General features: G+C 36.1%; 1 protein-coding gene across 1 annotated transcript in view; it reads right to left on the bottom strand.

Annotated features, from left to right (window-relative positions):
• ANKMY2 (ankyrin repeat and MYND domain containing 2) overlaps positions 1 to 17,064 on the bottom strand; it is a 34,413-nt gene that overhangs the window by 11,155 nt on the left and 6,194 nt on the right. The window contains exons 2-5 of the mRNA XM_007164880.3: positions 15,722 to 15,786; positions 10,343 to 10,481; positions 8,520 to 8,618; positions 2,450 to 2,610 (exon numbers count right to left, since the gene is read on the bottom strand). Of these exons, the coding sequence (XP_007164942.1) occupies positions 2,450 to 2,610; positions 8,520 to 8,618; positions 10,343 to 10,481; positions 15,722 to 15,786 (464 nt within the window). The remainder of the gene's footprint in view (positions 1 to 2,449; positions 2,611 to 8,519; positions 8,619 to 10,342; positions 10,482 to 15,721; positions 15,787 to 17,064) is intronic.

Genomic DNA, 17,064 nt, shown 5'->3' on the forward strand with positions numbered 1-17,064 from the left:
GTCATTTTTCCTGTGACTCTGTTTTTCTCCATTATAATGTCTGTATTCTGGGCATTAGCACAATTCCCCAAGTCCCTGTTGAAAGCAAACATCCTTATTGCTATAGCAGCCACTTAACCTCCACGCAAATGTATCTGTGTTAGGTACAATGCAGCGAAAGGGTGCACTGTTGGATCGAGTGTTGTACTGTGCTTATTTTAAAAGGTCTTTGATTTGGTAGAGTGGCTATTAGTTACTTTTTTATAATAAGCCCTATGAAGACCTGTGCCAGCTTGAAAAGGGGTAAAGCAATGAAAATGGGCCACCACAAAAGCAACTGGGCAGCTTTTATCTAAAGTGTGGATAAAAGAAAGGTTTTCAAGTGAATAGACTATTTATACCTACAAAAAGCAAGGTGTGGTCTGAAGGAAGGTACTATAATCATAGAATAGTCTCTCTTACAAGACCAAGTGCTCTAAAAAATATAATGTAGGCTATTTTAGTTTATAGACCTTTACCATTTGTCTGTATAAATATACCCCTAATCAAATTTACTCAAAATATGTGCCTTTAAAGATAATTGGAGGTACAATAATTCTTAGGATATTTAACCCTGAGAAACTAGGTTCTGTGCAAACATCAAAAATTACTCCATAGACTCAATTATCACAATAACTGAGATTACTGCCATCTCAAAGGGTGGACACAGATGTAAGACACAGTGAATCAGATACATACAGGAAACTTCTTCAAATCAATCAAACCCAGAATATTCTGTAATGCTCAGGCTAGAGGGGGAATGACAAGGGCCTTGTAAAAGCACACACGTTCTCTACATTGAGAAATGCTGTATCCCTGGGGAAAATCCCGTCTTCCCACTCCAGCTCGCTCCACGCCTAAAAGCAGCAGTGACATGCAGAGGGAGTCACTGTTTACAGGAGTTCTCTCTTTCCTGTGTGTGCTGGGAGGGAAAGAAAGACTGAAACAGAAGAGGCTTAATATTTTTTAGAGGTTAAATCCTAAGTCCCATAAAATCTCCACTAGAAACACAAACACCTGATTCATGACTGAATTTCTTTTTTGCCCGATTAGGGTCGTAAGTGTTGCCTCCAGCGGTTCTTTCAGGATGTTAAGTAAAACATTTGAGTTTTGAAAAATAAAAAACAGAATAGATACCACTTTTGTCTGTTGTTTGGGAAGGGATCTGCTAGTCTGTCATCTCTCTAGATGGTCCAGAAAATTAATTTGGGTGAAGGGCCACATGAAAGGTATTTTTTGATTTGTTTGTTCCTCGAGCTTCAAAGACTATATGCAAAGGGATGTAGCAATAAAGTGATAAGATCATACACAATTTGGAACTGGAGTGTTAGTTTTCAAAAGAGTTACTTTATGAGAGCTGTCCACTTATTTTAATGACAATCAGTATATTCCAGATTCTTTTGTAACAGACAAAGGAAATCTATTTCACTATATTAACACTTTGTATTAAGGGAAAACTTCAATTTTTGACCCAACATACTGTCTTGCTCACCAAACAGCTCTGAATTACTATCAAATCTATACAGTATGATTGAAGACATATGGTAGACATTGAAGTTTGAAAAAGGACAGCATCATTGTAGCACACATGGAGTTTTATGTGATGACTCACTGAAAAAATAATATTCATTTGGATCAATTTAAAAAAAACCAATCAGTTTATAAACAAACAAAAAGGTCCTATATAAAACATGAAGAAAATAGCAGTGGAAATAGTTCACAATAGCCCCTGAAGTTTCCCAGTTAAGCCATTTGAACTTCCGGGTTGGTCTACTAAGTATGAATATCTGTGTGATTTGACTATTTACTAGAAGAAGTGTATTACTTAAATGCATCAAATACCTACTTGCATGAAAAAAAAAAATGTGTTCATTATCACATTTCGGAACATTTCCTGGAAGGATAATTAGCGTAGTAGATGCTGTTGGTTCTCCACCCAGATTCTCTTTACCAGGCCTGTGTACCAGGTCCCTGCTGCTGGATTGTTGGCTGCTGTGGGCTCCGAGCTGCCTCCTTCCTCAGGGAACTTCCTTCATCCAAAGACAGCCACCTCACTTGGCACTATCTGGGAAGCTGTCCTTTCCCTCTAGGGACAGACCTCAGCCAATGACAGACTGACATATGGAAGCCTGGGTCCCTTGCCGCTCTGGAGCCATTAATGGTCCGGAGCTCACTGTGAGATGAGGTGGAAGCTAGGCTTCGGCCATCTCTCTGCCTAGCTTTTCCTCGTGCTCTAGGCTGTGTCCTTCACTTTTTTCTAGGTTTCAAATGACAGCACTCCTTCACTGTATCAAGTGAACAAGAGAGCCTATCACAAGCTTTACATCAACAAAAAGCAGCCCAAGACAATTATGATCCTATGTACTAAGAGCCGTTTAAATTCTGAAGCGATATTCGAATAGAAAGCAAATACAGTAGATGCTTATAGTACCTTGACAGGATGAAGATTTGTTGTGGTGATAATTTTGTGCAGTGGGCTTGCCAACTTTGGGGGCAGCCTCGGCTCTTTATCCAGTCCCTGGAGTTTAGTGTAATAATCCAGTTTCTCTCGAGGAAAGAAATTGTTGATTATCGTCACACAATCATGTTGACCTTTTAATAGAAAAATAGGAAATATATAATTTCATTATTCAAAATAAGACATTTTCCATTGTTTAATTATGTTACTCTGTTTTCTGAAGTAAACATGCATCAACATCTTTAATTTGTAGGAAAGGAGAGTAGAGGGGGAGGAGGAGAGGTAAAATGTTCTGGGGAACATCTATAAGCATGCTTTGTGATCAAGAAATAATCTCCTTTTAAAGACACAGAATTCACAATACATAAGAAGATTATGTGGATAACAAAAAAAAAAAAAAAAACAACGTTCAACTTAAAATTGACCCTAAATGTTTAATAAAAGTTGCTTGTAATTTAAATGTCTCTTCTTCCACCGCTACACAAATGATGTTCATTCTTCCCTAATCACATCTGGCTTTCTTTACACAGAATTTAAATTTATTCTGTATAAAGTTATTAATTATCATTATAATTACTGTTCATATTGTTAAGCTAATCTCTTCCCTCCTTGAATTTGAGAAAAGCTTGGCCTCTTTGTGAAATGAATTAGAGAAAAAGCTTTTGCCCCCGTAAGCTTGGAATCCACATTACGGCTCCTCACAGATCCCTGCGCCACTTCTCTAAGCCGTCTCCAGAGGTAAAAATTGTTCTAGGAAAGCAAAACCTTCCCTGGCGCAGCTGGTGGCCTGTGCTTTCCTGTGGCCTCCCCCTCCCTGGCTCCTTCTCCACTACTTCTCTGGAGCAAGAAAGTGGCCACTCTGGGCAAGCAGGCTGTGCCTGCAGGCTCGTCCAGAATCTCCGGAAGACAGACTTCCTCCGCTCTGCCTGATGAGGGCTGAGGGACCAGCGGCAGAGAGTCCTGGGGAGTCGGCCCAGACGCCAGGGCTCCCGGAGAGGGGTCCACCCTGGGTGGCCCTTGTGGCCCCTGCCCACTTGTACACGGTCCAGGGAGCATCTGCTCGATCCTGCCAACAACAGGTGACCTGTGGGGGGATTGCATTGTGGGCCAGGTGGACCCTTGAGGTTGGCAAAGGGCTCAGCCTGCCTGAGAGTTCAAGGAGAACCCAAGAGTGGACCGGCTTCTCGCTGTGTCTCAGCAGAGGACAAAATATCTCCTGGTTTGTTGACCCTAAGACCACAGGTATAGAGAGGTGGCACTTCCCTTCACTGCTCCACGACCCTGTCGGCTTTAGCTGACTGCCTAGGAGATGCAGACCCAAGGGGATCCAATCTCGAAAGACTCTGCAATGCCTCCAACAAAGGGCTTCTTCCACGGAACATGTTCTGACAACTACAACCACACCACAACCAAACCATAACCACAACCACCAAAGAAGAAAAACTTAAGCAGATCAACTACAGTATGTAAAGAGACTTTCATGGACCACAGAAAGATTCCATTTTTAAAAGTTAATAGACAAACTGAAAGAGGTAATCCTGGTTACTACTGAGAACTAAAATAGTAATGTAGAAGATGAAGGGGATGAAATATTTCAAAACAGAGAAAAACTAGGATATAGAAATCATTATGGAAGAGATGAGAGAGCTGAAAAACAGATCCAGGAAAAAAAAGAAATGGATGGAGAATTAATAATTAAACAAATGATAAAAGAATACATCTATGATATGAAGGGAAATTTTAGTAGTGATCACAGTATAATTTTTGGTATTTGATGTTATTCTTAAATGCTGAAACACCAGTTTCTTTTTCTTTTTCTTTTCTTTTTTTAAAACCAGAAATCTCCATTGTATATATCTTGAGGAGAAGTCAAACAGTAACAGGAAATATTAAATATGAAGTGTTCGGTTTAGAAAATGATCATTTCTACCTACATAGCCTTCAAGAAGGGAGAAAAATGACAATCAAGCAAATATACGACAAGCAGGATGTAAACATGACAGCACCAAAAGTAACACAGATAATGGTGTGCAGGAATTTACAACTGTCCATGAAGAAACTAAAGAAGATGAAGACAAATCGCACTGCTTTCTAAAACACATCCAGCGTCAATAAAAAGATAGAGGTTCCTGTTTAAAAAAAAAACCGGTGCTCTAAAATAGCTTCTAGATACTTCTCTGGTGGTGCAGTGGTTAAGAATCCACCTACTGACGCAGGGGACTCGGGTTCGAGTCCTGGTCTGGGAAGATCCAACATGCCGCAGAGCAACTAAGTGCGTGTGCCACAACTACTGAGCTTGTGCCCTAGAGCCCGTGAGCCACAACTACTGAGCACACGTGCCACAACTACTGAAGCCCGCACGCCTAGAACCCGTGCTCTGCAACGAGAGGCCACCGCAGTGAGAAGGCCACACACCACAATGAAGAGTAGCCCCCGCTCACCACAACTAGAGACAGTCCGTGCGCAGCAACGAAGACCCAATGCAGCCAAAAATAAATAAATAAATAAACAAATAAATAAATTTAAAAAAATTAAAATAAAAAATAAAATAGCTTCTAAATATCAAAATAGACATAGGAAGATTTGAAGGTAAAGGGATCAGAGGAAAATATAGACTTAGCTTGTAACTACATCTTCTCATCAGTCCCCCAACTAGTATACTCAGAAAAAGCCTTATTAGCAGTTGGAAATATTTGTACATAAAATACTGGCTACCTAACCTCTGTCGTAGGACTAGAGGTTTCTTAAAATTACACCTTTGTGAGAAGGAAAAAAATAATATTACTTTATTTTTTCCAACATTAATCTTTCTCATTTTAGGTAGTACTTAGAGGTTATTTTGATATTTTATTTTTAAAAATCTGCCAATAATTTATATTAGAGTGATATACATATATATTTAAAGTTTATCTTTATACATTTTTACTTAATTTATATTTAAATTTTATAATTTAAACTATTAAATATTTAGTTTTATGAGTTTTTAATTTATGAATTGTGAATACCTACAAATAAAATAGTACTATTAATATAGAAAATAAATGCTGGGGGTGGGGGCTGGGTGGGGACCAGTGCATCATTTTGTGCCATTATTACTATCACTGGACTTGAGTCTTCTAGACTGAACGGGCTCACTGAGTCAGCCCTCGCAGGATTAATGAGAACATACACACAACCAGACACATGCTAGTACAATTTTTTACTTTCAAGGATAAACTGAAATTGAAATACAGTTCCAGAATAAGAAATGAAAAGTGGACAAAGAAAAATAAATCACATTCTCACTTACAAAACCAGGATTTAGAAAACTGTGGAGTAACTTCTACATATGATTGAGAGAATAGAACAGTGATATAAGAATCATGAAAGTAGCCAACATACGACTCGCATTTCAGAGAAAAAGAGAGTTTTGGTTATGATGGGTTTCAAACGATATACAACCTACGTACCATCTGAGAATGTCCTGTAACCAAAACCTAAATGAGAACAGAGATCTCAAGATGGAGCAAGAAGAAAAGAGAGGAGAGAGTGGAGAGCAAGAGCCCTTGGCAGCAGAGATAGTTAATCCCAATGGGTGGAGACAGCACAATGGAGAAATTATACTGTAGATGGTGAGGACTGCTGAAGGAGAAAGAACACACCATGACTGACACTCTAATGACATATTGGCACCAAACATTCTAGACTTTCTCAGGCAAGTCCACAGCTAGTCGTAGTGGTGGAGGAGGAAAGGAAAGGCCTGTTGCCTGACAAGGCAAACACAGAGAATGTGGAGAAATAAATGAGTTATAAGGATTTCATCTTGTTGGGGTTGCTAAATGGGCAAATGCAGAACCTTAAGGGTAGGGCCCAGGGTATAGTTTTGCTCTCGTTTCTAGATAGTAACTGAGAAATATGGGTTTAACCGGGAGCATTGTGAATAGGAGAGTATGCACTGGTAGAATATAAAAGCATTCTTGATCTTTCAAGTTAATAAAAGGAGAAAGAAAATGTACTCTAACAAGACCAGGCCAATCACATTAAAGAAACACACACACACACACACACACACACATAGCCACATACTGAGTGAGATGGGAGGGACTTCCATGGTGTACTGGTAAGTGAAGAAAACAAGTTGCAAGGAATATATTTGTATGACCTTATTTTTAAAAGATGAAAAAATCTTGCACGTGTGTGAGTACATATGTATACATATTGATCTGCTTGAGGGGAATGAAAGTGGGAGAATGAGTTTTTAATAAGACTAACTTTAAGGAAAATATAATGTCAACTTGAAAGGGTGCCATGTAATTTTCTGTCTATGAAATTAGTCTAAATAGATTAAAATGGGATGAAAACATTACCCTCACTTTAGGATGGAATTGTGGACAGGTGTACATTAGATTTTTATTAACGTAGTATTGATAGTATTAAGAAAACAGAGAAAAAGAAAAGCATCGTATTAATGGCTGAAAGTGCAGGCTCCTCCACTTCCAGCCCTGTGATCTGGGGAAAGTTACTTAACCTCTATCTAAGCTCTATTTTATTACATTGTGGACATAATGAAAACTTGTAGAGTTAAAGAGAACTTCAGATCATGTAATTCCTTGGCTTCTTTGTACATATCACAAAACTGAGGATCTGGAGGTGAAGGGATTTGCCTATGATCTCGTAACTCATTAGGAGCAGATATGAACTAAAATATGAGTCTCATGATTCCTAGTTTAGTGTTCTTTTCTTACTAAACTGACACCCTCAAAATTAGCTGAGGGCTGAGGTGGTAGCAACTAGGGAGTCCCTAACTGTGGGAGATAAATATTTCCCTGAAGTTTGCACAGCAAAGCCATACCTTTTTCAAATCCTCCTGAATTGAAGTAAAATAAAACAAGAATATTTGTTCTCAAAGAGTTGTCATAAAGTGACTCAGTGACTGTTTGACTTAATCAACAGCACTTACTATTAGTAGTTTTAAGTAATATAATAATAAAATTTAACACCATATACAGTTACTGTGCCCCATATCTGACTAATTCCCACTGTATCTTAGCTTACATGTTATTTCTCTCTTGAAATTCCCTTGGAATGGGAGAGAAGATCCCTCTCTTTGATGTATTTTTATGGAACCCTTAAGTCACCCATTGGAATACATTTTCACACAGTCATTGCCTCTATCCTCTTAGTGCCATGAATGCAGGAACACCCTCTGTCTTGTTCACCAAAGCATCTAGAGTGATGCTTGGTCTACAGGTTGTGAATGTTAAGGATCTGTTTAATGAATCATTAGGCCTCACAGAGCTACTTACTACATTCCCAATAAATCAGATATTTCTACCACTGCTTTTCTATCAATGGACTCTTCTAACTGCCAACTCATTGGGGTCAAAATACCAAACATCAAATATTCATTCCCACTCTCTTCTAAACCCCCTATATTATATCAAGTAACAGGATTAACACACCAAGAAATATTGGGCACACGCAATAAATGTTTGTGGTTGATGAGGATGATAATGAAACAGCTGTATATTGTATTATCATTAATGCTCCTTCCTAATCATTGTTGTAATTATTATAAACAGCAATAACTGATGGCATTTATTGAGAGCTACATGTAAAGCTCTTTAGGTCTATCATCTCATTTAATCCTTTCGATAACCATGTAAACATTTTGCAGTGGGGAAACTGAAGATCAGAATCATTAAGTAACTTGCTGTTAAGTGGTACAGCCAGAATTTCAACCCAGGATCACTGACTCCACAGTTCCTGTTCTTAAACATTAGGTTAAACTACTTCCTTAGAGGAGTAAAATATTCTCATTCAAGCATTTGACTGCAACAAAAAGGCCTCACCACACTCTGTATTTCAGAGTGGAGATTCAAAACAGCTTGTTCGTGTTATCCAAAGTGTCATCAGGTGTTTCATTAAGTTAGACAAAACTGTAAACATTTGCTTTTTTAAAAATAAACATGACAGTATTTACACTCTGAGAAGCAAAGTGGTATTTTTTTCCATGGGGGAAATTCTGGGTATAAGCTAATGTAAAACTGCCATAAAAACTCACCCACAAAGGCTGCCATCTGAGCTGCTGTTCTTCCTACAGAGTTGACAACATCTGTCTCGGCACCAGCTTCCAACATTACCCACGTGATGTCTTTATTACCTAGAGTTAAAAAGAAACATATCTGTTAAAATTAAGGAATGCACAATTCAAATATTCCCTTTTAAATAATCTGTACCCTTTTTTTTCTGCTTAGTTTTAGGTTTCTATTTTGTGGATATTTTCATTTTTTCTAAAATATAAATCATAACTATAGCAAAAAGTAAAATGCTATAGAACCCATATAGAAATCAACCTTATTTTCTAGAAAACACATCAAGCAATACAAAAATGGTATGGAATTGAATATAACTTTTTTTTTTTTAACAAGACAAAGTATGTTTTTCCTAGGATAATACTTAGTATTAAAAAAAGAATAATGCTTAGTATACAGTCAAAACAAAAAATAAAAAACAAAGACAGAAAAAATAAAATGAATAAAAGTCTCCCCTTAATGTCTACTAACTCATCCCATCCTTCACACCTACAGGCCCTGAGATAACTACTGACAGTTGAGGATCTATCTTTTTACACTTTGTCCTATCTACACATTCATAGTGTTTCTATTTGTGTTCTTTCACTAAAGGAATCATTACAGATAATCTGCTATTATAAACTATACTCAGTGGACAGCATTTCCCATTACTTTTTGCAAGCTTGAACTATGATTTCCTTAGGAAGAGTCCCTGGAAAACACTGTAGGATGAAAGGTTATGCATATTTTAAATGCATTTTACCAGGCTGCCTTCCAGCAAGGTTGGGCTGATGTACACTCCCCAAAACAGTGCACAAAAGTTCCTATGCCAAGACTGGGCGTCATCATTCCTCCTTAACCTTTGCCAATATGTTTAAGTGAAAGGTTATCATTTGTTGTTCTAATCTGCAGATCTTTGAGAGCGTTTTAAGCTTATTAGCCAGTTGTATTTCTTTTGTTCTCTGTTCAATTTTCTGTCTAATTTTCTACTGTAGTATTTGTTGTTTTCTAACTGATTTATAAGAACTCTTCATATATAATGATATAACCCTTTTAGAAATAGTAATAACTATTTTCCTTAGTTTTTTAATTTATATTTTAACTCTATGTACGGTATTTTCTATGCATGGAAATGTTTTAAGATTTTATGTAATCAAATTAGGCAATGTTGCCCTTTTTGAATTCTATATTTTATATTATGCTTAGAAATGCTTTTTTTCCCCCCGGATTATAAAAATACAGATTGCTGCTTTTAAAGCATGGTAATATTAAGTTACATATTTATTTTCTTAAAAAACTGTAACAAGGACAGATAATTCCACTTAACTTTAGATATTTCCCAATTGTCTTTATTCAGCAAATTATAAGCAACATGAATCAGAGTAAGTTTCTAAATGGATCATCATATTTAGTACTTAAATGTCACTGAAGCAAATAGCCCTATCATAGCAGGTATTCTCTCAAGAGAACAACAAAGAAGCTTTCATATTACTTCAAAATATAAAACTATAGAACAGCAAAGGAACTAAATTGTAAGAATAATAGATCTAGCTCCACAACTCTAAACAAAATATATTGTCAATACAAAGAATCAAGTGATTTAAATAACTAAAGAAACATCACCAAATTAACTATATAACATATTTCATACATTATAGCTTTTCAAAACCGATTCCCACCATGTCTTTCCATGAGACATGATCTTAAAATTACTATAACAAAAATGCGCTTAATTTAAAAATGTACATATACTTATAACAAATTTGTATAGGTGACTATTATTGGTATATTAGAATAAATGCTAAAACTTCACCAGAAAGTGCAGCAAACATGAGGGCTGTGTATCCATGTTCATGTTGATGACAATTTACATCAGCTCCATGTCGTAAAAGTAATTTGCACATATCAAGTTTTCCTTTATATGCAGCATGCATTAGAGGAGTCATTCCATTCTTTAACAGAAAGGGAAAAAAAGTATTAAGTTTACTTATTTACCTTTCCCCCTGCCTATGAACAATTCCTGCAATTAAATTAAAACACAAAATAAAATGAATTAATAAAATCATCTTTATAATCTGCATTTTTATACTCAATTCCCCACTTGGATCTTCCATAAACTGCTGAAGAAAAAAGATGGTTTTATTACCTGAGGTTTTCTACAGATTAGCAAACAGATTCAGAGAAGAATTGCTCAACTTCACATGACTAGTAAAGTGGCCAGGGCAAGGACCAAAACTTAAATTTATCAGGGCTCTCATCTCTACTACACATACTTAGCTCCTGGGGAAACAAATGAACAAGCAGATACAAATGCGTTAAAAAAAGAAAAGAAAAGAAAAAAGTAAGGAAAAACCTTAAAACAAATAGAATGCTTATCAAGGGGAAAGTTGAATATGGTATATCCATAGCATGGAATAGTACGATGTTACTAATTGAATACATTTGTATCTATTGAATTGAAAAAATTTCCATGAATTACTGCCAATGAGAAAACCAAGATGTGGGAAATGTATATTAGAGTGTTCTCATTTAAAGAAAAATGATCCTCAAAATCACATTTATATTTTGATCATATATGGGATTTGGTTATATATATGATTATATGAATATGGAGAAATGATTGGTAGTGTTTACACCAGGCTACACTGTTTAGTCTCCATATGTTTGCCCATATCCAATGAAACATCCAACTTTATATGTTGAGTACCTAATACTATTTGGTGGATAAATAAATGAGATGTTCCCTGTAAGTAAATCTCAGAATCCAGGAGAGACTCTCTGAGTGCTGGAATTTCAGAGTTACTCTGGATGAAAACCTCTCTAAAACATATAATCTCTTTTTTTTAGCAAATCTTAGAATACTAACATAATTTGAATTGTTCTTGATGATTCTAGACTATTATAATGAACATTGTCATCAATATTATCAGAGGCTTGTTGATGTGAGAATCATAGGAAGGTTGTACAAGAGGCAACTTAGTAGGAGTAGTCAATGTTTCTTGAGAATAGTAATGGGAAAATGATAAGGAGATTAAAACTTTAGTAGTTTTAAAAACTTTAAATATGATGATCCTAAAAATAAAGTTTCTCCCCCATAATTTTTAAATCAAAGAATTCATCAATATTAGTCTACTACGTTACAACTCTATATCATTAAATACAGCATTCATTCATTCAGCAAATATTTATTGAGTGCCTAAGATATGTCAGACACAGATCTATGCACTGTGGGTAGCAATGAGCAAATTCCATGCCCCTAAAGTCTAAATCCCTGACACTAAATTTTAGTAGGGGTGACAAGGCAGATGGTGATAATAAGTGCTATAGGGAAACAGCATCGAGTAAGGGGGAGAAGGAATGGCAGAAGGTAAGAGGAGATTGTTATTTTTAGAAGGACAGTCAAAGAATGTCCCTCTGAGCAGGTGGCATTTGAACAAAGCCCTGGAGGGAGCAAAGGATGTAAATAACTAGAGGAAGAATGCTCCAGTAAAGAGAATGCAAGTGTAAAACTCTTTGGGGGAGAGGAGCATTGGGTTCAAGGAATACCAAGGAGGCCAAATCTGTGTGCAGCTCACTCATAGAAGCTCCAGGAACCTCCTTGTCTTGAATTTGGTGCTCCTAGGTTTAAACATTAAGTATAGGAGTGTGTCTCATGTTTTAACATTAAGTAGGATGCCAATGCTTGTGGAAGGTTTCTGCAAACTTATTCAAGTTACAGAACAGCCATTCTATCTTAAGCTGTTAAAAGAGTGTTTACCCTCAGTAGTTAAATTTTATCAAATGCATTATATCTATTGAGATGATCATATTTCTCTTTTATTCTGTAATATAGTGAATTACATTGAAAGATTTTCTAAACTGAACCATCCTATCATTCTTGGAGAAACCTTACTTGGTTCAGTCTTATTATTCTTTTGATACACTATTGGATCAAGTTGCTAATATTTTATATAGTGTTTTTGCATCCGTATTTACAGAGTGAATTGAGCCCATAGTTTGCTTGGGCTCCTTCCTATTTTGGCATCAGCATTATGCTAACTTTATCAAATGAGTTAGGCATCTTCCCATCTTTTTATGAACTAATGGTACAATCTGTGTAAAATGAGAATTAAATGGTCCTTGAATGTTTTGTAAAGCTTACTCAGGTTTGCAGCTTTAGAAGGTAGTTGGCACTTAAATACATTTATACAAATCTTCCTTAATTATCCCAGTTTTTCTATTTCTATATGAGATAAATACATTCATTTTTATTTTTCTAAAAAATCACTACTTTCATATGGGTTTTCAAATGAATTGGCTTTAAAAAGTTATGCCAATTCCTCTTATAATTGCAGTTATGCTCTCACTTCCTTGGTGTTTATTTATTATTTTCTTGCTTATACTTTCCAAATTGTGTCTATTTTTTTGGTCTTAAATTGATAACTTTGTTTTATCTTTTCTTTTTTAACAGCTTCATTGTGATATAATTTACTCATTTAACATTACAATTAAATAGTTTTAAGTATTTTCAGAGTTGTGCAACCATCACCACAATCAATTTTAGAATATTTTTGTCAAAACCAAAAGAAATACCATACCCATTAGCAGTCATTCCCGTTACCCCTCCCCATCCCATTACCCAGCCTTAGGAAACCACTAATCTACTTTCTGTGTCTATGAACTTGCCCATTTTGGACATCTCCTATACATGAAATCATACAATATTTAGTCTTGTTTGATTGGCTTTTCACTTGGCAGAATGTTTTTGAAATTCACCCATGTTGTAGCATGCACCAGGACTTCATTCCTTTTTGTGACTGAATAATATTCTGTTGCATGGATATACTACACTGTGTTTATCCACTTATCAGTTGATGGATGTTTGGACTGTTTCCACCTTTGGCTGTTATGAATAATGCTGCTATAAACATTCATGTTCAAGTTTTTGTATTGTCATATGTTTTATTTTTCTTAGTTACATACCTAGGATTGCTGGGTTATATGGTAACTCTATGTTTAATCATTTGAGGAACTGTCAACCCATTTTAAAGAGCAGCTGCACCATTTTATATTCCCACCAGCAAAGCACGAGGGTTCCAGCTTCTCCACATCCTCACTAATACTTGTTATTATCTATATTTTATTTATTATCGCCATCCTAGTGGGTATAAAGTGGCTTCTCATTGTGGTTTTGATTTGCATTTCCCTGGCAGCTAATTTTGAGCCTTTTTTCATGTGCATATTGGTTATTCATATGTCTTCTTTGGAAGAAAAAGATCCTTTGCCCATTTTTTTAATAGGGTTATTTGTCATTTTTATTATTGAGTTGTACGAGTTCTTAATACGTTCTAGTTACAAGTCCCTTACCAGATATGATTTGTAAAACCATTCTGTGGGTTTTCTTTTTACTTTCTGGATGGTGTGCTTTGAAGCACAAAGGTTTTAATTCTTATTTTTTCTTTATTTTTTCTTTTGTTGCTTGTACTTGATGGCTTTTAAAAATTTTTATTTCTATTTTATTTTTCTTTACTCATTTCTTATATTTTCTGAGTATACTTTATTCTTTTTATCTAATTTCATGAGTTGAAAGCTCAGAACAACACAAAGATTTAAAGTACAATAACAAGTGCTACAAAATTTCCTCTGAATATGACTTTGGCCACATGACACAGCTTTTGATAAACAGTAGCTTTTGATAAATGTTGTGTTTTCAGTTGTTTATAGTAGGAAATTTCTACTTCTATTTCTTCTTTTACCCAAGAACTATTCAGAATTTTTTAAAACATTCAGGTTATATGTTTTATTCTTTGGAACATATTTTTGTTTATTTTCAGTGTTATATTGCATTTGGTAAACTTGTTTAAAGTTAGTTAAAATTTTCCTTTACAAAATAGTATAATACAGGACTTCCCTGGTGGCGCAGTGATTAAGAATCCGCTTGCCAATGCAGGGGACATGGGTTCGAGCCCTGGTCCGGGAAGATCCCACGTGCCGCGGAGCAACTAAGCTTGAGCGCCACAACTACTGAGCCTGCGCTCTAGAGTCCGTGAGCCACAACTACTGAGCCCGAGTGCCACAACTACTGAAGCCCACGCACCTACAGCATGTGCTCCACAACAAGAGAAGCCACCGCAATGAGAAGCCCGCACGCTGCAATGAAGAGTAGCCCTGCCCCATTCCCCGCAACTACAGAAAGCCCGTGCGCAGCAACAAAGACCCAACACAGCCAAAAAATAAATAAATAATTTAAAAAAAACCTCATTTCTAAAAAAAAAAAAAAGTATAATACATAAACCAATTTTTAACAGTGTTAAATGTAAATGGAGATGTACTATTTCTGTCTTATATAAAGTGCATAGACTGTTAGGTTACCCAAATTTTCCATCCCTTGAATACTTTTTTCTACTTATCATTTTCTAAAAGATGCTATTGTGGTCTTACAAATTTCTCCTTTGAATTCTACCTTTTTCTTTATGAACTTCAAAGCTTATAAGATTATTAGTGAAGGCTTAAGGCTGGTATATTCCTGGTGGTTTATAAACTTTCTATAAGAAAGAGTCTTCATCTTTTTTTTTTTTTTTTTTTGCTTTTTTGCTTTAAACTTTATTTTGTCTGATATTAACTTTACTACCCATGTGTGGGTAAACGGTTAACAATACACCTCCTTTGCTGCATGAGAAACTGAAATTCAGTTAATGTTCTAGTACTAGAACTGTCCTGTATAATAGAGTATCTACTAGCCACACATGGCTAATGGCTGCCATACTGGACAGCTCTGAAGAGAAATTACCATCTCAGAAAGTTATTCTGGATTGCAATTGTTCTAGAAAGTTGAGTTTAGGTCATTTAACCCTCCCGAGAAGTAGAATTGCTGGATCAAAGGTATGTACATTTAAAAATGAGAAATATTCTAAAATTTTCTCCAGAATATGATGCCAATTTACACCTAATCCAGTAGCATATAAAAGTCCAATGTTTCCCACACTTCACAAGAAATGATATGGAATTGGTTTAACAGTCACTTATTTGATTACCAGTAAAATTAAACATGTTTTTACATCCTTATTTATCTTTTGCAACCTGTCTGCTGACATTTGCTTTAGAGCTTAGTATAACTTGAGCACAAATGCTAGAAAACAACTCTTATTATTAGATTTTATATATTATCCATTCTCATAGGAAGTAAAACTTTATTAAATGTTTTAAATTTTACCTCATCCAAGCAGTTGACATGAACATTCTTGCTGGCTAACAATGTTCCAGCTTCTTGGACAGTACCTTAAAAAAAAGGAAAGTGCAAAGGTTATTTATATTTAGAACAGAAAAAAAATCTAACGTCAAGGAAACAGACTTTAAAGGGTTATCTGTAAAACTAAGATGAGTCAGGTCAGGTTGCTAAGAAATAAAGCATCAATCGCATACTGTTTATTCCACAAAGTAATTATCCCAGAGAACAGATTCATATAGACTAAAATAGCTCCATCTTGCTTTTACTTCCACTGGCCTTAGAGTATATTAAATTGGCCACATTTTCCTTTTGGCAGTAATACAATAACCACAAAGCATAAGACTTTTAATACTGAAACAAATCTTAACGGGCATCTAATCCAACCCACCATCTAAAGCTTAAATTGCAGTCAATGTAATAACAGTTCAAAATACAGTCAGTATTTATATACCTTGTCACCACTACATCCTGTGAATTGATGGCATGCTCCTAATAGAATTCTTGGTTTGGAAATGCTGAGGTAAATGTATCTTTTATGCCTGGTACTATACAAAAGTGCCATATGGTCAGTATTCAGACTCTCATACTGAAAGCCATCTGATGTAAACCTGAAGGTCAGTCTCTGTAAATTTGTAAATAAGCTGTAATTGGGCCACGACTATCAGGTTTTCCAGCCTTCTGTAAGGCATACTAAGGCATAGTTGCAGGAGAGAATGTTGCTATTATCATCCTTAATAGGAGCCAATCACATGTTCTGCCAAAAAATTTCTGGTGTGACAGGGAACAGGATAATGAAATTGCATGTTCTCAGGGAGAAAGGATGAGATAAGCCTCTCCTCTAAAAGAACATAAAAGAATAGAAGCATCCTCAACTAGGAGTTATTTCTTGTCTTTAAATTTAGAATTATAGTGCAAGAATGTGTTAAACTTTGCAATTCTTCCAGAGCTAAAGGTGGAATGCAGAATCGAGCTTAGCCTGCTTCTTTCTACCCAACCTGCTTCTTAGGCACATGGTCTGAGTACCCCTCACCAACAGAGGGGAGATACAGAAATGTCTCCTAGATTGATAGCGAAATAGCTCAGCTGGGGAAATGTCAAGTGAGTGATCTACAAGGCCCCGGATTATGACAGCAGCTATTTTGTCCATAGTTCATTTGTCTGATCCCACACTCCACCTGAGGGCAGTTGGTATCACTGGCTGAATGGCTACAGAGGGAGAGGGGAAAGCCTTCAAGCCTGCAAGCAAGTTGTGCAGGGAAGCTTATCCATACCTGTGGCTTCTCACCAGAGACTCTCAAACATGTTTGGAAAGGAATTAGAACAAACTC

Source organism: Balaenoptera acutorostrata, chromosome 7, assembly GCF_949987535.1.
Source record: "Balaenoptera acutorostrata chromosome 7, mBalAcu1.1, whole genome shotgun sequence".
NCBI classification, from domain to species: Eukaryota; Metazoa; Chordata; class Mammalia; order Artiodactyla; family Balaenopteridae; genus Balaenoptera; species Balaenoptera acutorostrata.